Raw genomic sequence first — 25,380 nt, forward strand, 5'->3', positions numbered from 1 at the left:
ACACGGATATTCTGCTTTTATCTTTATCTCATATTTGACTTATTTGTTCTGTTTTTTTGTCCTGTTCTCTTCCTGCGTCAAAGATGATGAACCAGTTGGACCAATGTAAGTAAATACATATTCTTACTGCTGCACATTCATAATTCATACAGAAATACTGGCTACTGTGATTTGAATTGCTATAACCTGTAGGTCACTAAATCATAACTCCTTTTTTCCTAGGAAAACAAATTCAACAAACAACCACAAGGACAAAAACATTCGCCAGAGGAATACAAAATAAGTAATTTACTCAAGTAAGACACTCGTGTAGGGGATGGGGGCTAAATATAGAACACACTGTGAGGATTATCCATAGTCACGCCTTCTCTTGATTTTCTCTTCACAGATGAGATGGCTAAACTGCATTTTTTGACTACATGAAGGTTTCAGAGATGGATACAGCTCCGGGCAGTTTTGAAAAAGGCATATCTTGTCTCATTTTATGAGAAACAATATCAGCATAACACTGGCAACAAAAAGAACATAATGGCTGTCTTAAGCATGCCTTATTCAGTCTGACGTGGAGATTTCAGGATGACGAATAATGACTAAAACCACCACAAAGGTGTACACATTTTTAATGTGCTATTGATGTCTCCTTTATTCATTTTATCATATCCTCAAATGAGGTGATCCCTTTTGTATTACATATCATGTACAATGCATGCAAGATAATTACGCAATAGGATACTCAGAATAGACATTTTCTGTTGTTATCCCCCGTGTGGCTTTTTTTGCATCTAAAATGACCTGTTTTTTATGGAGTAATCCTTATAATATATATATATATATATATATATATATATATATATATATATATATATATATAGTTAGTTAGTTAGTTTTATTCTTGAAAATTTGTACAGCATATCATGGTCATTTAACTTTGATTTTGTGACAATGAGTCCACTTTTAACAGAACTTTTATTGTGAAGCAATGGCTTCAATGACTGACAGTATTTAAATTTAATTGAGAGTGATTACAGAAAATGACTACTGTATGTTTAACTATCTAAACAAAAATGATGTGTATTATTTTTTTCTTTCCAGAGTAACTTAGGTGTCTTGTATATGTTGAAGTATGAGTGTTCAAATGATAGGAAATCTGTAAAAAAAAAAATATTTTTTTTATATTTCCCAATTTCATCAATTGATTTTTATTTTGTATTTTTTTCTCTCTTTAACTGTATAGCATGGCTATAATCCTATGCAATATGTATTCTTAAATAGATATATGGGTGGGGGGGCAGTTTGTTTTACTCAGTGAAGCTTTAATATCGTGGGAGCTGGTATAGCAAAATTCACTGCTGTAGCTGCATGACTCCTCATTCAATACAATGTATCCATGTGTGTTGCAGTGGAAATGGGCCTGCATTAAGGTCGGAACAGAGGGACCAGAGTATATAGCCACGATTAAATATATGAGTGAGACCAATATTTTTTTTCTGAATAAAAAATTGAAAAATGAATTATTTTTGGGGGTTTTGCAAGTTCTTCCTTATATTCAATATCATTCAATGCAACCTATTCAGGCCATATACAATACCAACCAATGTGTTACATTTCAAACAACATCAGCAGCACAGCAAGAAACACTTCACCACCAACAGGCACTGCCCACACAAACTATATACAAAAAAACACATTGCACTGACTTGACCTTTCTGCCATCAGCTGTTCTTTATATTCTTCACTCTTGAAGCAGTTTCCTCAGCTCCCCCTCCACCTTCTCCACATATGCAGGAAAGCTGGGATCCAGCAGACAAACACGCAGGATGGGCTCCAAGTCACCTTGTGCCAAAGAACTGTGGCGATATACTTGAGGCAGAGTTAAAGCAGTCTCTCCCAACATGTGCTGTGGAAGGTCCAACAAATGCAATAACAACAAATGACTGAGAAACCTATTGTTAAATCTCATAATTTAAGGAAGTAAATGAACTGAGCAACCTGTGCCTCATGAAAATCGATGAAAACATTTTGCTCCTTTGTTTAACATGTTTAATTTAACACAAAATGACAATTAATATGTTGCACAGTGGATGTTACACTTTGCTAGTTGTTAGCGCTAACTTTTAACTTAACAATCACTACCTGGCTAAGATGCTTGATGGACAATGATCCTTGGACAACTTCAGGCTCAACTTCCATGGCCTTTCCCTGCCAAGTCTGCTGACACACAAAAGAAGAAAAAAGATTTGACGAACACAGCAAGACTCCACAGAGTTAAGAGGCCAATCAATGGCTTCATTACTAATTGACACATATCCACCCCTCAAAGCCCTTTGATCTTAACTGTGAACTCCTTCAGTTTGTCTCTTCACTAAAGGTCACATTCAAACCAATGGCAGAGTCCATCCCTTTCTCTGACCTTCATGTTAAATGTTCAAAGCCAGATGGCTTTTATTCCAAATTGACCAGTAATTAACCGTATGCTCTGAGTGTTTTAAAGTTTTTTTAATAAAAGGCTGCTACCGAAATGAAGCAGCATTGTATTATATAGCACCAACGATCTTATCTCTATAGTGTGTCATTTTTAGAGTGTAAACCTCAACTGGTTAAATGCTTTGATAGCATCTTGTATGTTTGTTGTTGGTTTCTAGTTTTGGGACAAACATTTTTGTTTTAATAATCAACAGCAAAAAACTATTTGACTGTTAGAGGCAATATAAAAAAAAAAATTCTGGCATAAATGGGATGCCACTTTGATGCTTGAATTTACTTGAATATTGTTCTGCATTCCTGTCTGTGCATTTGTGTTTGGGGTAGGATACACTGTATTCTACACCATATATTGTATTGTGATTGGCTAAATGAGTCATGTACAGTATATACTATCTCAGTCCACCTGCTGTAGCTGTACTGTCACCTCTGATAATAAGACAGTATTGTAGATAGCACCATCTAGTGAGGATAATGGCCACTGCTGATGAAGTTGACCACAGCATCGTAGCACAATACTGTTGATTAAGCAATCGGTATTGAATATAAACTGCAATTATGGCACTTTAACTTACGCTGAAATACTTTTTTATTTTTTTATTTACAAAATACTGTACAGTGACATAGGAGATCAACCAGTGCCTGATTTCTACCATACAAAGACTATGCCAGGAAGAAAAAAGCAGTAGCTCTTTGATACAGCTTCAAACTAGACCCTCAGCTTCAAGTCCTCTATTTTGGGGATTTCTATGGGCAACACATTTTAAACGTCACAACAAATGATCTGGGCGTCAGTGCTACTAAATTGTAAAGTGGGCAACCTGTATCACTGCTGCAGAGACCTCAGCAGGGGACTGATTAGGAGGCAATTGGGCGTCCTCCTGATTGGTGACAGGCATGTACTCCATCAGTTTTTCCACAGCAGTTGAACACTCCTTTATAGCCTGTTCCCTGCTACGTCCATCAAACTGCATCCTCATCATGCGGCTCTCTCCCTGCAGAAATCCACAAATACATTCAAGCGGTATTTGTCAGTCTAAACTGTGCCAATAATAAAACTGTGATTTGTATGTTGCTTTTGCTAAATCATTATCTCATTGCATTCAAAATGTTTTACAAGTTATCTGGGTAATAATTTCAGTATGAGGAGGCCGTTCATCACAGCACCTAAATAAACAGTATTAAACAAACCAAACCTATTATTTTAATTTGTTGTAGTGTAATAAATGGAATGATCCTGATATTGCAAGGCAATTAAGGTACTAGGACAGACCATGAAAATACTACCCATTGTGGAATTGCAATGGACCTCACGACTCACCTTCACAGAAAATCGAAACATAAGGTTATCAGATTTCTGGTGTACTTTGAGAAGATCGGATCCCATGAGCAAAGGGACTGTATCCTGAGAAAAGACAAGAGAATAAATGTCTTCAGCTGCTAGGACAGGAAATATTTTTTTTCCCCGTAAGCTGTACTAACTCATGGATAACATAATAAAAAAATTGGTGATTTTTAAGAATGTAAAATTGTACATACTCAAGGTAAAAGCAGCTTGATTTCCACTTATACACTTATAAAAATTATTGGATTGTTTGGATTATGATTATTATTATTATTATTGGATTACTGGATGAAATTAATTGACATAAAAGAGTATTATACTTTTATCAAGCTGACTAGAAAAAAATACTTACCTAAAACTGTCTGCAGGGGTCTCTATTTACTCATTAACCTCTTGAGCCTCAGCTTTTTATAAGCGTTACCACACATGGAATCAAACAAGCAGATGTACAGCCTAATATTGTGACCAGCCTATTTTGTTAAATATGCTTTACAAATACATTTGTGTTTTGTCTTTGAAAATAACAATGTATATCTATCAACAGGGTTTTTCATCTGAACAATGGCACTGCAGCAGTGAGTACTATACAGTAATACCTTTGTTTTACTTATAATAAGTGAGGTAAGAGTTTTCATTGGGCATTTTGTGTTTTGTTTACTTCAAAGCTTTTTTAAGTAGCATGAACACTGTAACAATACTTAACGTGAACCCAGAAAAATCAAGTTTAGTTAATTAATATTACTGATATTATTTAGTTAGTTTTCTTAGTAAATGTAACTCACTTGTACATTATATTAAACACAATTAAAATGAGTATGGATTACTTGTAGCAACCTATAATTGAAGTTGCATTAAGTCAATTTTATAAGTAAAATTAACTTAATCACACGTGTGAATGAACTCCACTACACTGAGCCAGGCTACATCCTCCGGTAAATCAATGATGCTGCATTAACAGCTATAAAAATGCATATCTATATCCCAAACACTAAGTTTTGATTGTTAGATCCTCTCTCATCAATAAGAATGTCATATTAAGAAGAACAACATGGAAAGACAGATTTAAGATTATAAAATTTATTTAGCTCTAAAAAAAACATTGTTTCAAAAGTTTTAATTCTAACAGTACTATTTACTACTAGTACTATTACAAAACAGGCCATACAGTATACACTACCGGTCAAAAGTTTGGGGTCACTTAGAAGTTTCCATTCCACTCCATTACAGACAGAATACCAGCTGAGATCAGTTGCATTGTTTTTTCAGATTACATTATGTGCTTACATAATTGCAAAAGGGTTCTCGACTGTTGTAGAAAGAAGTGGCTGATCTTTAATCCAATATCTACCCTGCCCATTATCAGCAATCATAAATCCAATGTTACAAAGGCCCATTCTGTTTACTAATCTGATATCATTTTAAAAGGCTAACTGAGAAAACACTGAAGAACCCTTCTGCAGTTATGTAAGCACATAATGTAATCTGAAAACTGCTGCCCTGGTTAAAAAAAACTGGTATTCTGTCTATAATGGAGTGGAATGGAAATTTGTAAGTGACCCCAAACTTTTGACCGGTAGTGTATGTAAACATTACCCGCAATAAAAGGTAATTGTGAGACACAACATCACATTAAAATTGCAATAACAATTTTTAAAACATTTTTAAGAACTGCTGAATTACTACACACAGTATGTGTATCTACTTCATGAGGTATTGACTGGTAAACAGTTAAGTCAGTTTTCATTCAGTCAGTTTTCAAAGGAACATGCCGACTTATTGGGACTTTATCTTATTCACCGTAATCCCCAGAGTTAGATAAGTCCATACATACCCTTCTCATCTCCATGTGTGTTGTAACTCTTTCCGACGGCTCCACCGGTAGCTTAGGCTAGCACAGATCCTGAAGGTATCGGTTCCAACTAGCCTACTGCTCCGAATAAGTGACAAAATAACGCCAACATGTTCCTATTTAGATGTTGTGATTTGTATAGTCACAGCGTGTACAAATAACAAGGTCACATGAGACACAGCCATCTTCTAACCGCATATAAACTGGGAACTATAGTCTCAGAAAAGTGAAGCATTTCTACTCTCTGTCTGGTGCTTCTCAGGTGCTGCAAGCAAATCACTCCGCCCAAGTAGCAGTGCTTCGCCTTTCTGAGAATATAGTTCCTAGTTTATATACGGTTAGAAGATGGCTGTGTCTCATGTGACCTTGTTATTTGTACACGCTGTGACTATACAAATCACAACATGTAAATAGGAACATGTTGGCGTTATTTTGTCACTTATTCGGAGCACGCACAGAGATGAGAAGGGTATGTATGGACTTATCTAACTCTGGGGGTTATGGTGAATAAGCTAAAGTCCCAATAAGTCGGCGTGTTCCTTTAAGGCACATTAGAATGAACACAAATGCCAACTGAAATTCCATTACCTGAGTAACTTGCCAAAAGTGTTTTCATCATGTAGCACGACAAACTGAACAGTTACCTGCCAATTTAGTTTAAAGGCACAACAATGATATGACTGAAAAGAAATATTCTGACTTTGCCATTGAGTTTTGGTGAAGAGATTTAAATGTAAATAGTATAAACTAAATAATATGAAATAGAACAAGTTGAATGTTAAATTCAGACAATATATCACCCTGAACATTTCACATTATGCTATAATACAACAGTATGTGTAGTCTCACCTACTAAGGTGAGATAATGACAAGAAGTCATCTAAGACAACTTGTTGCAGTACGGGCTTATCTGCTAATGTAAGCTACCGACCGTTACCTTGAAACCATCCAGAAAATAGACGGTACCGTACGGTGATTTAACGTCACCGCTCATTTTACACACAGTTTAACAACAAAACAAAACACTGAGTGAACATTACTAGCTACATTTTTCATGTTGGTTTTGAGCGGTATGCACCCCCACTAACCTGGAAAACGGTTTTAAATCAGTAACGTTACTACAGCGTGTCGGAGGAATACACACAGACTCCTGCAGCGGCGAGTCAGAGGGGCCGTCACAGCAGCGTAGCTAACGTTAGCTTCTTGTCTCATCTGGGGTCTGGTAAACAGTAAATTCATCGACTTCAGTGTCCACAATGCTATTTTCCAATAAACTGTAGCTGTTATATTTCACGGGCGTGTGTGCGGATTTCATGTCGCTGTTTATCACTTATTGAGTGAAGTAGCTAGTACTCGCCCTGGCCTGTTGTTTACTTGGTTGCCATAACTTCACGAGTGATGACGTCCTGTCACTGTTCCAGTTGCTCTGCTCACCCTAGGGGGAGAGAGAGCGGATGACAGCTGCTTGAGTTCAGTAGAGCAGACGGCGCTACGACTTTATGACTTTTCATAAACAGCTGAAGGAGCGGTGGTGCGCGGTGTACATAGCGGAAACCCTGTTGTGCGTCTGCCCTATTTCTGATACCGTGGTGCTGGACATTTTACCGTGGCGGACCGCCACTATGCTATCAACATAGAGGAAACACTGTGTTGAGGAGATTTGGGTATTTAGCTGATGGATTAGGGCGCATAGGGTCTATTGCAACAAAGAGCCTTTGGTACATCTCAAATGTGTTGGTGGATATTTCATATCCAGGAAATAAGTAAGTCCAAACAGTAGGCAGCATGCTTGTGACAAGTTGTAAAGACCTCTGACCACTGGATGTCCTTCGATGACAATGCCAATGGCATTGGGCTGATGGCACATGTCAACGTTCATTGTGCAACCGCTGGGCGTACACCTCGGTCTCATCACAACTCTACAGGTGGAGACAAAAAAATTAGGAGTTTGGTTAGAGAAACAGGTAATGAGATAATAACAGGCCCGCTCTACATTATTCCGCTTATTCCACAGCTTATAATAGGGCTACTTATAAAAGTTACTCGGTCGGGATGGTTAACTTTACCACTGATGAGCATGACTCTCTGGAGGAAGCAAGGTCACACTGATGAGCTAACAATGGAGCTAACTAATGCTCTGTTGATTTAAAGGGGTGATTGAATGCAAAACCGATTTTATCTTGTCATAGTTGAATAATGACAGTTTAGTGGGTAACTAGGACATACATAGAACCTCAAAATCCCATTGACACCTCTTTCCTCTGCAAATCTCACAATTTGAAACTGCCTCTGAAAACGGGCAAATCTCAACGAGCAGCCTAGTTGACGTCAACTCGGCGGCTCCTCCTCATTTGGCTCTAGTCTCTTTCTTTGTCACGTCCAAACATTTACATAGGCTACACCACTGATCTGAGGTCAGCTTAGTCTTCTGAATAGGTCGCGTAGATCTCAGAAATTGTATACATTGTTAATCTGCTATTTTATCACTAAATTCACTTCTGAGACTTTTTTATGCGAGAAATCAACTATGTAGAGGTCAAATATGGGCTGTTTTACGAAAATTGATGGCTAATTGCACATTTTGTCCGACTGTGCGTCGCAGTTCAGCAGGAGCTCAGCAGGCTACGTGACAGCAGCCGGTGCTGCCTCGCCGCCCGGCGTATCCTACTTCATAGACTCCGGCTCGCTGTGAGCTAGCTGGATCTCCGTCACGAAGAAAAGCCCGCGGTGCTCCACACCCGCGCAAAGTCACTGTTTCTGGGTTACTGGACAACAAAATGCCGAGGCCCTGATGGAGCTCCAGGGCCTGCAGCTAGCCGCGATCTTTACCCATAGGATTGAAGGGACAGTAGCAGCTAACGAAATCCCTAATGTTCACAAAAATGCATGAAATTAGCTATCAATTTTCGTAAAACGGCCCATATTTGAGCTTTATATAGTTGATTTCTCGCTTAAAAAAGTCTCAGAAGTGAATTTAATAATGAAATAGCCCGACAAACAATGTATAACTTTGCAGTGTCTGAAATATGAGACCTGCTGTCTGTGCAGCTCATCTAAATATTCACGAGCATACCATATTTGGAAGAAAAGCTCTTGTTCCAAATAGAGCCATATTCACAGGGTAGTTAAGGGCCTAATAAAATAGCATTCGGGCAATTTTCAGCCCAACCAATGTTACATCCCCTATTAGGAGACCTTAAGGAACAGTGTAAAATACCCTATATAATCACTTAATCACCCCTTTAAAAAAAATGATTGTATTTGTTTAAAAAACAGTCAGCCCTTCAATAATCAGAACTCCATGGCAACGATCTGTTATACATGGTAATGTTCTGTTATATAGAAATACCAGATCACAGAATGAAGTGATTGACCAATCAAAATTAAGTATTCAACCAAGCCTTGTTGCAGTAATGTTAGTGGTAAATGTAATGACTTCACTTTAATAGTTTAACAAGGAAAAATTGATAATCACTGAAGATATTCAGTGGATTTACTTTAGCAAGTCTCCAAAAAGACACTGCATCGTAGACCTCAATAAGATAAGGAAATGAGGGCCTGTTGGAGTGTTTAAGGCAATCTATGAATTTCACAAGGATTGGGACACTATATCAAAACACCCTTCCTTATAACTACCACTGAGTTCCTCAATTAGCCAATGTATATTATTGTCATTCCCATATTTTTTCATAATTTAGTTGTACTGGATAATTTGTATTTATAGTTTAATTATTAACATGTGTTACATTGCTCATAATGATAGCTGCCAAAAACTCCCCACTGTGAGAAAATCGTTTTTTATTCTGCTTTGTTCAACTGCATAGCCTACTATAACAGGCATCAACATTATCATGGTATTTATAATTAATTTGTACATTATTTATGTATATTCAGTTCATACTCAGTGTGTCTTCCAAAACACCCTACATTGCGAGATTTTATCACAGTATATACTGATTTGTTTGTTTGTAATGTAGCCTACTTTTCTCTCTTTTTTCACTCTTATTTTTTCCTTTGTGTGATGTCCGTTTTTATGTTGCACTTTGTGCATTTTGTTATTAATGTTAGCGGCTTCGTTTCCGTGTGGAAATGGTAAACAAAGCTTGAACTTCAACAATTACATCTCTGTTTAACGTTAGTTGTAATTACCTCGCGTTAGCCTCTTTTGTCTGGGGGGTTTTATCAAACCATTTATGCTTCTAATGTCGTGTAACGTTAACGTTACTGCAACATACCACGTTACTGCTAAATAAATGAAGCGAGGTGGCGGATACAATGTAGACCACGAGTCGATAAAATTCACGGCTGAAACGTGGTAACGTTAGCAAAGGCCTAGATTAGCTAGCTTGTCTGTAGCCTGTCTTAATTGAATATCAATTAAATCTGCTTGGCTTAGCCTACATTGAATCTCTTCGCTTCGGGTGTCTGTTTTCAGTTAGCGTTAGGATGCGTTATAAACACGGTAACAGCCCCGACTGCCGAGGTAGCTTACAGGACCACCGGGCAGCTAGCTAACGAACAGCTAGCTTGCAATGCATCCAGGTCAGTTAATACGATTTAGATAACGTTTACTGCCGAAGAGGACCTCTAGAATAATTGGTTTAGCACAAATTCACCAATCGTTCAGCAATAATTTGGCTAAAATTGCTTAACTTACCGTTTTAACCAGCATCCGTTCAGTTCTGCAGCGCCAAGGGTTTGAAGTTTTCAAGCAAGCTGCTGATACCTGTTGCCCACGTGTCCGCCCCGATCAAACAGACTTCAGACATCAGGGGGAAAGTGATGACTACTTGTTTTGTATAACCTTCGTGTAATACAGCAATCACAGACATAACTACTCACATAGATTGTGTATGTGAGCTCACTTTTATAACACTTCATGTACACAATAATCACATAGTAATAACTACTCAAATAAACTGAAATAGTTTTATTTAAAATATATTGTTGTGTGTGTACTGACACACTGTAAGTAAAGGCAAGGTATATTGATAGTTTTTAAGATAAAACAGATAAAATAAAGTAAATCACAATTAATTATTTAAAACATATTAAACCTACATGGTGGGTGTAGCAGGGCTCTCAAGTGTCACGCATTGAGCGTGACAGTCACTCATTTCGGTCTTTTGTCACGCACTCCCGCCACACATTGTATTTCTCTATTTATAATTTAAAAAAAAAACTATTCATAATATATTTAATATGCCACAACGCCCACAATTTCTCTGGCGCGCCGCTCTCACTACGGATCCGGCAGGAATCAAGCGCGTCTCTCCTGGAATTCTTAGTTGAGCCGTCCACTTATCAGCCAATCAAAAAAAAGAAAGGGGCTACACAATAGCCAATCAGAAAATAGCACTATTGTATCTGGGTAAGATTTAACGCAACAACCAATGAAAAAAAAGGCATAGAGCAGCGTACAGACTTCCCTAAACGTTCGCTCATTCTTAATCCAGAGTCTCAAACGGGGCTCTGTGTCTGTCAGACGGTCTGAAATCAGCAGAGCAATCACGTAACGCACAGCAGACTATGGTGCAGGTAGATTATTTTCTGAAATATAGTGACTATTATAACTTCATTTTTCTCAAAATATCACGACTCCTCCAAATCTCAGAGAACACAGATATATTTTGAATGTGCACAAAGTTTTGAACATACAGAAATCTTGCTCAAACTTAACAATATTACAGTCCAGGGGTTTATTAATAAATTAAAATGAATTAATGTATCATTGAGGTGAATAATTGTCATATGCACATTCAAGGAGGTTACTTCCTCAACAAAAGATACAAAAGAGAAGGGAAGAGTAAATGATGCCTAGGCTACATGTGTGGTGACTCAGATATAATTAGAAAAGTCGATCTACAGGAGAATAAATAGATAAAAGCAATACAGAATGCCTGAGAGCCTTATTGCAATATATTCCATTATGTTTTTATATTTGGATTATAATCTATGTTTCCCTTTACATAAAGATATTTCCAGCATAAATTGATTCAGAAAAAGGTAGAAATAGGTGCATAGAATGTCACTCTTGCCTGTCTTCAAAACTTGAGAACCCTGCTGTAGCACTTATTACAGTGTATGTGCTCTTCTTTACTGTAGCACCATCATTCCACATCCATAGCACTATTATGCTTAGTACTTTAGTAATAGTATGCTCACATAAGTGTATCTGGTTTCAGTGCAAAACATATATTGCTGGAAAACGTTATTGTAATTGTGGAAATAAACATATAAGTAAATGTGTAATCATTTCAAGGCAAACTTTGGGGATAAGCTTGTTTTCTGTGGGTTATTTAAATTAGGGAAACACATGATTGGCTTTTGACCTGGTGACAAACTGTGTGCTACAATTTACTTTAAGAACGAGAATTATAACCTTTTTAAACTCCTGTGATGAAATATTCAGCTGTGATAAGGTTGTGTGTAAAGCTCCTTTTGTATGAAAACATGCAACTGATTAGGACACAGACATAAAAAGAGTAGCTTCTTATTGCACAAGTGGCCCAGGGGTGTAGAAGATTAATTGAAAGTGGTTTGGAGCACGCACTCACGTGTCACTCAAGCAGTTAGCAGCTGGCACGCGCCCCCAGTGACGAGAACCGGAGCGCACAGAGCAAAAGTCTGTTGTCCTGCTGGGCGCAATCTCGACTTCTTTAGCAATACTCTTGTCAAAATGTACTTCTGCTACAATCGCAACCATTGCCTCGGTTGAACCCGCCATATAACGCCACAGCTTGCTGGTCTGTGTGCGGGACTGGGTGACTGTCGGGGTGGACAGATCATGACCTGGCTCGAAAACCCTCCCCTTCTCCCACACATTGGCCAGCTCTGGCAGACTAGCTCTCTCCTTGTTTTCCAACATGAAATAAAAAAATATAAAAAAGTCATCAAACTTGCAGGTGCGAGTAGTTGAAAAAATACTCACACTGTCTCTTTACATTGTGTGGTGCCTGTTAAGTCATGAATATTGCTATTTTATGGAGCGCACAGGAGCTCCTCAGTAACCCATAGATTCTCTCTAATACAGAACATTTCAGTTATGTTCAAACTTGAGAAAAATCCAAACGTCTCCTTCAGACATTATTATGCAGCCTAAAGGCCTAAGCTTTCTGTATTGAAAGTTCCTAAACATACATTCCCAAATCTATAATAGACCAGTCTATCATCCTTGGTGAAAGCTCTCTGCAGTCTGACCTGCAAACCTGTCTGGCTCGGCACCCTGGCGCAGCAAGATAGCTGTGTCACCTGCCATAACTCCATTAATGAAACATTGAGTACTCCCTTACATTTCTGTTAAAGTTAACTTTTTATGTCTGAAGGCCCTGATTGTCCAAACTGGTATTGGCCTATTTGTGGAATTAAGATGTACATGTCACTCTGCTGTGCCAAGGTTGGCAACAAACCAACGTTCGAATAGGACAAGTAATGTCAAGTTTATGCTCTATAAGAAATATAAAATAGAAACTGAATACTGAATGAACCTGACCACATACAATCAAATCAAAATCTGAACCAAGCCTGAAGTGGGTTTTAGCTTTATGTTAGCCTGAACCTGAAAATGTCCCCCATAATAGCTTATTTTGAACCTGTACCCAAAAACTTCTGCGGAACATTTGGAGTGACCCAACCAAAACAATAATAACAATAATCCGGTCAAATGTCATCGGATTTGAGCAGAAATGTCAAGCTCTTCAGCAGAATATTTCCCATGGCCTTCTTCGAAGCCTTTTATCTGGAAAGCAGATTTCCGTTACAGATTTAAATCTAATAAATAATCTCTCTGCAGATAAAATCTGCAGAGAGAATGGCAAACCTTTTCTTTGACCATTTTGTGAAAGGTGTAAATGAAAAATTCTACTTACTGTATACTGTCTTTACAAAAACATATAGCTTGTTAATTCTTATTATTATTTAATAATAACATGTACACTGCGACACCTATGCTTGACAGTGTTTCGTGCACTGACACCAGCTACAGTCCAAATGTCAGGGACTAATGAGCTAGAAGTCTGTATGTGAACAAAATGAATGGATGCACACCACAGAGCTGCTACAACAATTTGAAAGTCTATCTTGAAGGAGACTACACTAAACATTGAATATGCTCATGATATTTTGAACCAATAGCTTTTAAATGTTTAATCTAATTTAATCTATAATTACTAATATTTTAGAATACATATCATATGGAAACCCAAAATAGTTTTTTTTTCTTCCATGTTTCTTTCTATTTTTCCTGTAGAAGTCACAATTCACATAACATTAATTTGAAAGTTAGTAAGATTCTACAGTGAATTGATAGAACTGGAAACACCAATGAAGTGAATCAAATGTGTGGTATTAAATCACATCATAAGTTTCAAAAAGCTGTAAAGAAACAATTTAGGTAAAATAATAGGCCTTCTCGCCCCCAACGAGCACACTCATAAGGCTGGATCTAAACATACAATCTACCAGCACCTTGAAAATACGGCTTTAGGTGTTGTGTGCATACCATAAGGGACAATGCATGGAAAACAAAACCGATAACATAAACAGTAAGTCTAGCAACAGTCTTCTTACCAAGCTTTCCTGTCCTTGCATCACCAGCAAGAATCCAGATTCCACAATGGTGAGGACAATTTCAGGTTTATTGACATTAGCCTCAAATATCTGGTGAAGAGAAGAGAATTTTAGCTGCTGCAAAGGTATAGTGGGCAAATAGTTTTCCTGATCAACTTATGATGGAGCTATATATTTCAAGTTAAGTTAAATGTAGTCTAGATCAATGGAAGTACATTTCCAGGATAAAGCCTGACATCCGATGTGGCTTTGCCCCTCACCTTCCACTCTCTTTGTGCCGTTTGCCGTTCTCAAAATCCCTTCGCTACGGGAAACAACAACAACGCTTTGTGCTAGCAGGCTACAAAATGGCAAGTTTGAAAGAAAATTTGGATCGTGAAATAAGACAGGCCTGCTTGGTTCTTTCGGGGAATGATCGTTAGGATTTACAAAGAATATGTTAATGGAATTTGTGTGTAGAATAATTACTTTTTATTATATAAATTAGTCAGATACTTCAGTTCTTTGCTCTGAGTTGTCACACAGCCCTATACTACATAACAGATATATTTTAGTTTCACAGCCATCCATCCCTGCCTTCACGCTTAACATGCAGCTCCAGCTTGCCATCTAGAGTCAGATGCTGTTAATGAAAGACAAAACCACAATCCTTAAAAGAAACACTTCCTAAATGTGTTACAGCACACAACAGCATACCCAAATGTCTGTATTCCCAGCTCACAGCTGAAAAATCAATATGAGAAATGAGAAATTAATAAATAATAAAGTTTGCCAACTGTAAAAATTTGAACACCTGATGATGTGTGACATTAGCAGGCAATACAGACCTTCACAACTCTCACACAGTAGTTGCCAAATGATTGTTGTATCCACTGTATTAAACAGTAAACAAGTTCACTAGTCAATTATAGTAGGGTGTGGACACAGATTTATAATCTTTGATAATTTAGACATTTTATTTATGTATGTGTTCGTGTAAAAAAAAATAGCTTTACATTATTCATTTAGCAAATGCTTTTATCCAAAGCAACTTACAATAAGTACTACTATCACATTTAGTTGTCTTACTCTTGCCCGGGCAAAATAAACATTTCCAGGTCTTCAATTTGAGCTCTGACAACATGGTGGGGATGGTTTCCCTATTTTTGATATTTTAAACACTTAATCATTAACTCATTACGCAAGAAATTGAGGAAAAAATAGCTACTTGTACATCCAAATGGTAAAACGTATATTTGCTCACTTTACATCTCAACCAGAGATCATTTGCAGTATTAATTAGAGACATCTTTTAAATTAAATAATTTAAGGCTAAAAATTAGGCTAATTATTTGAAAAACAATATTTATCAACAGACTTTAGTAGAGTTCACCCAAGTCTTTCATATCCTGCATGCCCTTTACAGTATCACTGCATTGGGCATTACAAGACAAGAACAATAAAAAGCATCATGAGCCTGTATAAATGGGTAAATACATTGTTTTACATAGCTAGATGCGCACACCATAATAATAATAAATAATAACTTGTTTTTGTTATACAGTGTACAATGATATGTGTCACGTTGGGCTACAATCTTAGAAAGACAACTAGTTAAAAGCATTTGTATTGTGCAGCAGACAGAACATTTTGTTTAGAGGTAAAGAGGATGATTAAAATACATTTAAAACAGCGGTTAGATTGTTAAACAATCTTCTGGGTTTTTGAAATGACACCAGCAGTTCATGATTTCAGCAAATTACAAACACACAAAAACCTTAGCTCTAGCTGTGACTGGGGAAACGTTACTGACACATCAGAGATACACACTGGGCGTGCAGGTAGCAGGTAAGTTTTAGTCCAAAGTTATTAACAATATATAAAGTGAGTCTGAATTCATATGTGTGCACACAATTATGTTATAATATGTCAATACAGGGTAACGGCCAAACTATAGTTGATTGGGAGTAAGGGCAGCTAATGTCAAGACTATGCAACGAGACGCTAACGGTAGCTTAGGAAAACTAACGTTAGCTAATCTTAGCTAGCTAGCATGATGCAGTTTAATAACTTGTCAGTAAATGTCAGTTAAGTTACCTTCCAAGGTTTTCCTCCTGTAGAGTCTGGAACGAAACGCCCATAGCGTTTTAACCTCCATGTCTGACTGGTGGCCATTTCCAGTAAGTTAATTCTTTGTTAATATTTTTATGGCTAACCAACATCTGCCGTGCAAACAAACAGTGTAAGTAGACTAGCTAGCCAGGTTGCGTGTTGGCGCGCGGCGCGAGCACACGATTGTTTTAGACTACCCAGGAAATGCATACAAAATGATTATATTCCTTACCAAGCAATCGATTGATAGATCGATGGATAGACAGACGGGAGACAGACTGCATGTCTTTGTTCTCTATTTTAACTATTTGTTAATTATTGGCTAAACAAAAATGAGCAAATAGACTATATTTTGTTTACAGGGAAGTAGGCTATACAAATACTGTTGAAGTTAATACAGTATGTAGGCCTAGGACTTTATAGGTACTTTTATGTGCGTAGAATGCACACACCCTTTTGAAATACATTTGACAGTACAAGCATATTATGCACAATGTCTGTATTGTATTATATTATAAAATCGATCCATAGAACCAAAATGACATTACGACCCTACTTTGGGCATTGTGAATGAATGGCACTAACACTAAGAATTCAGGCTACCTGTCACTGACAATGAAGGTGCTTCCTTTTTCACATATAGCCTACAGGTGGTAAATGTTAAATTATTTTAGAGCAAAATTATGGTGATGTTAATGGTCATTACAAATCATTACTGTTGATATTACAGAATTGTGAATACATTGAGCCATGGAATTAGATCGCCTGCAGAAATGACAAGGAAACAAACTAAATATTTGCAGGAAGGGTTTACTCATACCATCATAAGTCTTAATTGCGGTAAAGACAATATTCGTTGTTTTTTTATCAGCCTAGACGTGATGAAAATATTTCAAATTTCGAAAATATATGTATTCATTTCAACAGTATGGGCGATGTGTTGTGGCACCATCTGTAAAATAGGCTTTGTGAATTATAAATCCATAATTGGACAAATACAATTAAATTGCAATGTATGCATGTAGTAATGTACTGCCATTTGAGAAGTCACTCCCATGCCATGTTTGATAAAACACCTTTTGCCAAATTATAGACGAGCCTATTCCAGCTTCAACTGTATTTGTGTGCGCAAATTACGCAGCGCGTCAGACTGATAAGGGATGACAAACTTGGTTTTTCAAAGTGAAGCCCACAGCAGGCCTGAACAATGGGTTTGCATTGCCTACCTGTAGCCTTAACTTAAGAGAGCAGGAGAGCGTTTTAAGAATGGGAAGAGCATTCCCCTTTAAACAAGGTGGGCTGAGCTTATTTGCAGTTCTCGCTCCTATGGCAACCCAATAGATCAGCATCATGAATATTCACAATTCGCCAAAACGCACCATGACAATGGATCAGTGATGTCAGCGGTCCTTGAAATGCTCTACTGTATTTTGCATGATTGTGTCGCCTTGTTTGTTGGCAGTTTGCAAGATCTCTGGTGAAAAGAGCATCCTTCGTCGTGCATGACCTTTCCCTCGTCTCCATATCACCGTCCGTCGGCACGTCCCTCACATGTCACGCTAAGGTGACTTTCAAGCAGTTTTTTCCACTTTTGCGCACAATGTCGGAACGGCACACATGTGCACATCGGGGACGCAGTGGCCAAGCGGACTGCCCAAGCTGTGCGTGAGGACATATGCAAACTGTCAGGTAGTCTAATTATGAGAAAGAGTATCTTTCATCTGTTTCAGTAGAGCCACGGCGGTCCATGTCATGTGTAGCAGGGTAGCAGGCTTTCAGGGATTCAGATTAGCTCCAGACTGATCGCGCTCACAAACAGATAGGGAGCGCGGGGCTGGTGGGCAATAATCGTCGTACAGCCTAACAACCTGGATTCATTTCATTTTCTCCAGTAAGTCTCAATGTCATAATGGACAGGCTGCACTCCTCCATGCGTAAAAGACTTTACAGTTTGCCACAGCACATTGGACAGAAAGCATCTATAATGGGCGAAGGAGAAGACGCAGACAAGGACACCCGGAGGAAGAGTCTTCGGATGAAGCCTCTACCGTCACCGTCGCCGACCTCTGGGGGAAGCTGCAAAGGCATCGGGGAGACCAAAAATGGGGAGTCTGTGATAATGGAGACGGACATAGGGAGACAGACGAAGACCAGCTCAAATGGAGATTGCCGGAGGTTTCGGGGCAGCCTCTCGTCCATCACAAGTCGCCATGTGCACGACTCTGACTCGGCGGAGGAGAGGCGCCTCATCACCGAGGGGGATGTCACCCCGAGCGAGGAGAGCCCCCCCGGAGCCATCGGTGATGGGCCGCCGGACCAAGGCGCGCAGGGAGCCAGCGGTGGCGGTGGTACCCAAAAAGATTCCCCAGACGAGCAGCCAGGGTTTATAAAGTTGGACGGCATTGATCAAATTTTGCCGGAAGACGAGAGATTATATCAAGCTGGGTTCATACACAGACAGTTTGGAGCAATGCTTCAACCAGGGGTCAACAAGTTCTCCCTGAGGATGTTTGGAAGTGAAAAGGCGGTTGAACGGGAACAAGAGCGGGTTAAATCCGCCGGATTTTGGATAATTCACCCGTACAGTGATTTCAGGTAAATGTAGATACCTTATACTCTCCACACAACAAACGGTTAAGAATAAAACATCACGTTGCCTTTCACAGGTCCAGATGTTTTTTTTTTCTCAGTGGTTTTATCATTTATAATGGCATTCATTAGCTCAAGAGCAGCCCATTCATTGTTTTAATCAGATTAGTAGCACCTGCAATTATCTTACTCATTCACTTTGAAAGATGGCATTTCACTAAAGCCACGCATAATTGCTATCTATTGGCTTTACTGGCTTTATAAAAATCCATACAAAGTACTAATTATTTCATTGATTAATAATTATTTTTAGTGCCATAACAGAGTAGAAGGATTATATTTATTTGTCTGAGGGTATATTACCCAGGAGGCTAGATACACTGTGTTTTGTTATGGAACAACACACAGATGCAGATAACACAACCTTTGCTAATTAGGCCAATTTACCCATCTTGGACAGATGCTATCCAAATTGATGCACAATTGAAGCCCTCTAGTGGTTTCATCTTTATTTGAGAAAACTTGTGCTCAGGGGACATAATGTATCATTGATTAGGCTTAGTGATGATGAAGCCTTCACTTGACATTGTCTTTACAGGCTTACATATTGATTTTCCTGTTCTTCTTTTATTTTATTTCATTTGAATTCATTTTGATTAATAGTTTTAGAGCAATTTTAAATGATCACATTGTATGTCTGCATTTGAAAGTGTTGTCTACTCTAGTGACAAACTGCAGCTGCAAAATCAATAGAGAAAGTCCATGAGCACTCTTTTGTTGGCCTACAGATTGCTCTCTGTTGTTAGTGCCCTTGAGTTTGTTATTGGTCATATGTATCTGATTCATGGCCACATGGAGGCTCTTAACTGCTAAGCAAGACTAGATTTAAGGTTCTTCATCCTTGCTTTTAGGATTCATTCAAATGCCTACATATGCCTATGGACTTGTTTTAGCCTCTCAGATGATCAATGTGCCAGTGAGCTGTGGGTGTACACTCATGTATTGCCAAAACAGAAATATGGTGGCTTGAACTACATATGTTACACACCACACACGCTATAGTAAACACATTTGTGTATATCTTGATATTATTAGATGGGCCTCATATAATGATATTGTTTTGATTGAAAAGTGCTCATATCATTTGCTTTCTTCAACCTATCCAATTAAATCAAATTTGAAAAAAAACCTACCTACAGCTTGTGCGGTAATGATCCTTATCTTATTTTTTTAATTGAACACATTTTCCTCTGGTTTAATAATTCAGATAAAACGGTTTCATTACAAGCTGTGTCAGCCTTGGCATTTAGTTCACATACTGTATGCACCTATCATTTAAATCATTTAAATCAATCAACATCTGAGTTGCTGTAAAATGATACGGAGCAAGATCATCACAGTTACTCATTCTGTATTTCTCTTTGTCCGTGACATTGAATGTTGTCCAGCCTGCCTGGTGTTTGATTGGCTACAATGGTGTAATGGCATGTGATATAGAAACTTACTTACCACAAAAGTGTGTTTTTCTACCTCGAGAACAAGATGTCTGACATTGAGAGACATGCGAGTTGTAGTGCGAGTTTCTTACAGGCCCGGGATGTCAGTAGGAAAGGCTAAATGGGTCTTCCTAGAATAGAAAACAGACACATCTATCTGCCTGTTTATCCTGAGAGAAGGGACAACTGTGGTGGCTAACATCGCAAGATGTGTTCTGTTGAATTTTATATTTTTTAAGATTGACTCATTTGTCAGCTGTCATTAGCAGTATTTTTTAATTTAACAGTTTGTTTTTGTATATATACATTCCCTACTCGCCCCATACTGGGTGGTTTTTTTCCTCCCTCCAAGCTCGTGTCCTCTACCAGAGACCTGGGAGCCTGAGGGTTCTGCGCAGTATCTTAGCTCATCCTAGGAATGCCCTCTACAGATTGTCCCAGTTGGGGGTTACAACTGTCTGTGTTTAGTGTTTCCAATCTGTGATTTGTTTATTCTGCATTAAGATATCTTTCCGCTGTCTACTCAGGCAAAACCTGTAAACAAGTGCAAGCCTGTCCCAGGCATCTCAAGCATAATGTTGTTCGAGAACTATGTGCAGCAGATTTACTAAAACACATAAGCAATTGCTATTTCCAAACCCACCGTTTAGACAGGTCATCAGCAGGAAGTGAGACATGTATTAGACAGTTTGCAATTTTTGTTATGCTCCTCCCAGCTGGTTGTGTTTCTTCTGACCCCCTCTGCTCTCTTACTCACTGTGGTAAATGTCATGTGGAAGGGTGATGTGGGGCTTGGGGAGACTGTCCTGATACCGAAAGGTCAGCGGTTTGGCACCAGTCATCAGTTTTGAAGAGCAACATGCTGAAAAAGGGGCTCCACACTGCACTCAGTGAAATAGGTGGATGTGTGACTCTCTCAGTGTGATGTACCAAAATAAATAGATACATGAAAATGTGATGTGAGCGAGAAGTGCTCTAAAATGAGGTTAGCCACCCACTTGTTCAGGGTCTGAGGGTAGATACTGTATATTACCATAATTTAAAAAATTGCCAATCTGAGAGAAATTTGCTTGTGGTTAGACCACTCAACACTATGATTACGGAATTACTCAACACTATAATTAAAAACACAGATGTGGCACTCAATCAGGAGAGTAGAAGTACTGAGCCTGTGCTTTGGGTAAGTCTATATAGGAAAAGTTGTGTGTACATTTCTCTGTGACTAACATGAAACAGACATAGCAACTCCTTAATTCACAAATAGATTAAAGGGTAATGGCCAATAATTGAACCCCTTTTAAACCCATCTCCATGTCAGATGGAGAAAAATGGTAAACCATGTCAGTGAGTTATCAAGCATGTTGAGATGAGTTACAGCTAGTATTTTATCTTTAATGAACTGAAGGAGAAATGTGATATTTGGACGCCTACTTTTTCCAAAATCAGGATCAGAGACAGGGCACGAGGACTGTAATTAAAGTACACAAGGAGATGAGGGGGAACTTTTAATGGGCCCAGAGAAGAGAAGGGTATCTGTGACTAAAAGTGTTATTCCCATGTCTGCATCAAAGCTTTGGCACTACAGGATAAGCTCAAATTAGAGTGTCACAAGGAATCATATAGTCATCACTGCGCCGGAATTTAGCAAAATCTCCTCTTGTCAAGTATTGTATAACGCTAAGAAGCAAGGGAGGAGCAATATCTTGCAAGGGAAAAAGGCAGATTAAAAATGGCATCATAATCCAATCTACAGCCTCATTTCCAGATCCAAAGCTGAACAGCCTCCTTCGGTTTGGAACAAGCATCTCCCAGTGAGCAGATGTGGTCAGTTAACCAGAGAGTGACATCTTGAACTCGAAAAAGGATACAAGCGTTCGTACAAAATGACTGATTCATACTGAGTCTTAAATAAGGACGATTGTTACTGTCCTTAAGCAAATTCCAACCATGATGAAATATCTGTCGGGGTTTGAAAGGATTGTTGAACAATACATAACATTGGTGTTGAGATTCCTGCCCTCTCTAGTTCCTCACTGGATGCTTTTGTTTGATAGCTACTCTGCTCTGCTACTACTTACTTGTCATGAAAATGTGACTTTATGTTTAAAAGCTGCTGTACCATAAACTGTGCTGAGACCTAATGATGCCGCATGTCCTTGGTCACAAATTTTGATAAGAGATTGAGATTGATAAAAAAAAAAAATCAAATAATGCTTATTGCCCCTTTTGAAGATAATAAAATATTTCGGTGCTTGATTGACAAAACGATACACTTCTCACACAATAGATCTTCTATCTGTGCATGATGAAAACCAGGTGATTTTTTTCTTACCTGTTCACATAGAGCCCTTTGAGTGGATTCTATCAATGCAGCAGCATTGTGCAGAGTTCTAGACAAATGATTCGGTGCAATATTAGAATACAGCCCTCTGATCGTCAAGTGCCTTTTAATTATCTTGTGATTCAGAGCCCAGAGGACACATCTGTTGGAAAGTCTTCCGCATTTCCCTGGAGAGATATAAAAGAAGGTGTCGCACGTTAGAACTTGTTTTTTTTTTTTTTTTTGCACTGAAGGCTCTATTAATCCCCCATTTTCCTTTAGAACCGCGTTGCTAACACTATCAGAGATGGGGGTCGGCTGCCCCTGCAGTTTCTGTCAATCACTTAAATCCCATTGCAACAGTCAGGCCAATCCTTCCATCCCCTCCGCAAAGTCCACATTTTCAACAGCCTTTTTTTGTTCCTACCACACATCCAGTTTCCCAGAAGACACTTACCTAGACAGTGGCAACAATACATCCTCTGAAAAGACAACTTACAACTTCTGTTATTTTTTGTGGAGAATTAATTAAAGAAAAGTAGAACAGATGTTGTCACATGGATGTGCACAGGCTGTGATAAAGGTAAAGGGAAGTAACTTTTAGGCAAAGTTCTCTTGCTACAGTGAGAATTTTTCATAGCATTTTTGTATGTTCTCCATTAGTCCAAAAAGAAGAAAAAAAACCTTTTCTGACAGCTTCTCTTGCTGTGTTGACTTTTGCATGTTTGCATGTCTCAAAGACTAAAATGGTGAGGAAAAGTTCAGTGTACTTGATAAGAATAAAAAGAGAATGATAGCTGTGCTACCTGTACTTAGACTGATTTTGTATTTTGCAGGGAATCTGGGGAAAATAAATCCAGTGGTATTCCCTTGGTGAATTTTTAGATATTTGAATACTGCACAAATAGTACACCTTAGCTTTACAGACCGTGTCAAGCATTCACAGCCAAGAACAGCGACAGGCTTTTTGTTGAAGAAACAGTGCTCGTACTGTACCGGAGTGTGCGCATGTGTGTTTGTGTGTCTGTGTGTATTATGTTTGTGAGGTATCGGATTTAATAACAGCATTCTCTATTTCAGTCAGGTTAATTAGGGTCGATTTGAGAGTATGTTTTGCCATTGATTTGTTTGGGTCTCGTGGAGCCTCCAGCTTGTCATGGGTGGATTTATTGAAAAATGAGATGGAGAAACATACACGGCTGCAGCGAGCGTGATTCCCCGTCGTGTGGCGGTGGCAGGAGTCAGAGTCTGGGTGAGAGTTACACAAAGGTGAGATGCAGTAGAGGACCCCAAAACAGTTTGAACCCCATTCAAACCATTTTTTAGTGCAGCAAGTCTTAATGATCATGATCGCAAGATCCATACGAGATCAAAACCTTTTAAATAAAAGATGCATGAATCCAGTCCAGACTGCAGAGTGTTAGCATGTGCCCTCATGAACCATGTCTTCCTGTCTTATACCGTAGTGCTAATCTGCATGGGAAGGTGGTGGAAAAAAAGCGTTTTGACACTAGGATGAATGACACTCTATTCCTTTCGGTCTCCATTAAATAATTCCTCCTTTTAATTGAGTGAGGGTAAAACATGGGGATTACAGATGGTTCTGGCTGGGCCTGAAAGTGGGGTAATCAAAATAGGCTGCTGTGCTCATCCACGGATATTAGGAGCCAAGAGATTATTACGGCACAATTTATTTAATGGAGGGAGCCCAGGCATGATGTGCGTGGCCGGTGGGTGGAAGGTTGCCTGTCATAGTGGCAGAATGATTGAACAGTACCGTGTGACCTCACCAGGCACACTTGTGTGGGAGTGTGAAATTAGGACTCGAGATCGCAACTGTAAAAGAATGCCCCCCCCTTGTTTTTCATGTCAGTGTTTTTTCCCCTTTCTGTTATGCCATTTAATTCATCGTTACGTATTAGGCAGAGAGCTGAGTTTAACCTTGGCAAAGTGATGCTAATCTCGAGGTGAGATTATATTGATTGATTGGACATCATATACATAGTGAAAATGGGAAAGCCTGCTGCATTTTCTGTTGAGTCCCGTCACCCAGCTGGTGTGCTTGATGTATTTTAGTCACCTGACAAATGTAATGCCGTGTGTCCTTCCCACGCCACTATACTCTACACTAAAACATGAATTGATAATCTTTTCAGGTGAATACACAACAGTGCTCAGCCAAGTTTTTCCTCTTTTAACACATTTCAGTGTCAAATGTATTTCTCTTGCCGCTGGACAGATGGAAATATGTCACTTTCCCTTATCTCAACATTTCAGGGTGGTTGATGGAGAAAATGTGTAATTATTTATTTGATAACAAATTATTAAATTGTAGTCAAGTCACGTTTGAAGTGTGTTTTGTGGGACAGTGACCAGGACCTCTGTTGACCTTTCTGTGTTATTATTATATTCTGCTTCTGGCTTTGCTATGGCATTATTTTAGCACTGGTTTGGAAAAGAGAGTAGTTAAAAAAATATATTAAGCGTGCCCACTCCCTCCATACAATGGACTGACACTCCCTTGTTGACTTCACCTGTCCACTTGGCTCATGCAGGGAATTAAACATATTATAGCAGGATTTGTGAGCATTGTGACACTTAACATATAAATTATGCCAAAGGGGCTGCCATTGATTGTAAC

At 38.7% G+C, this 25,380-nt stretch overlaps 3 protein-coding genes across 4 annotated transcripts in view; 2 read left to right on the top strand and 1 right to left on the bottom strand.

Moving 5' to 3' along the window:
* The window catches only part of LOC144519492 (neuroplastin-like), a 35,652-nt gene extending 34,830 nt beyond the window's left edge, over positions 1–822 (top strand). For both annotated transcript variants that reach the window (XM_078252652.1, XM_078252663.1), the window contains 3 exons: positions 84–105; positions 223–296; positions 389–822. In XM_078252652.1, coding sequence (XP_078108778.1) covers positions 84–105; positions 223–283 — 83 coding nt within the window. In that variant the 3' untranslated portion in view covers positions 284–296; positions 389–822. The remainder of the gene's footprint in view (positions 1–83; positions 106–222; positions 297–388) is intronic.
* Positions 823–877: 55 nt separating this feature from the next.
* Positions 878–16,397, bottom strand: rec114 (REC114 meiotic recombination protein). The gene is made up of 6 exons (XM_078258054.1): positions 16,320–16,397; positions 14,244–14,333; positions 3,803–3,886; positions 3,303–3,476; positions 2,134–2,208; positions 878–1,897 (listed from the first exon to the last, which is right to left on the bottom strand). Exons 1-6 carry the CDS (start codon positions 16,395–16,397, stop codon positions 1,733–1,735), a joined length of 666 nt encoding a protein of 221 aa, XP_078114180.1. The 3' UTR covers positions 878–1,732.
* Positions 16,398–18,243: 1,846 nt separating this feature from the next.
* Positions 18,244–25,380, top strand: part of hcn4 (hyperpolarization activated cyclic nucleotide-gated potassium channel 4) — a 66,033-nt gene continuing 58,896 nt past the window's right edge. The window contains exon 1 of the mRNA XM_078258063.1: positions 18,244–18,929. Within this exon, the coding sequence (XP_078114189.1) occupies positions 18,244–18,929 (686 nt within the window). The remainder of the gene's footprint in view (positions 18,930–25,380) is intronic.

This window comes from Sander vitreus, chromosome 1 (assembly GCF_031162955.1).
Source record: "Sander vitreus isolate 19-12246 chromosome 1, sanVit1, whole genome shotgun sequence".
Lineage (NCBI taxonomy): Eukaryota > Metazoa > Chordata > Actinopteri > Perciformes > Percidae > Sander > Sander vitreus.

Coding starts and splice junctions, on each gene's coding strand:
- rec114 (XM_078258054.1), bottom strand. CDS start 16,397: ATGGCCACCAGTCAGACATGGAGGTTAAAACGCTATGGGCGTTTCGTT. Junction 3,887..14,243: donor TGCAAGGACAGGAAAGCTTG/GTAAGAAGACTG, acceptor GTCTTTTCTCAG/GATACAGTCCCTTTGCTCAT. Junction 2,209..3,302: donor TCTCTGCAGCAGTGATACAG/GTTGCCCACTTT, acceptor GTGTGTCAGCAG/ACTTGGCAGGGAAAGGCCAT.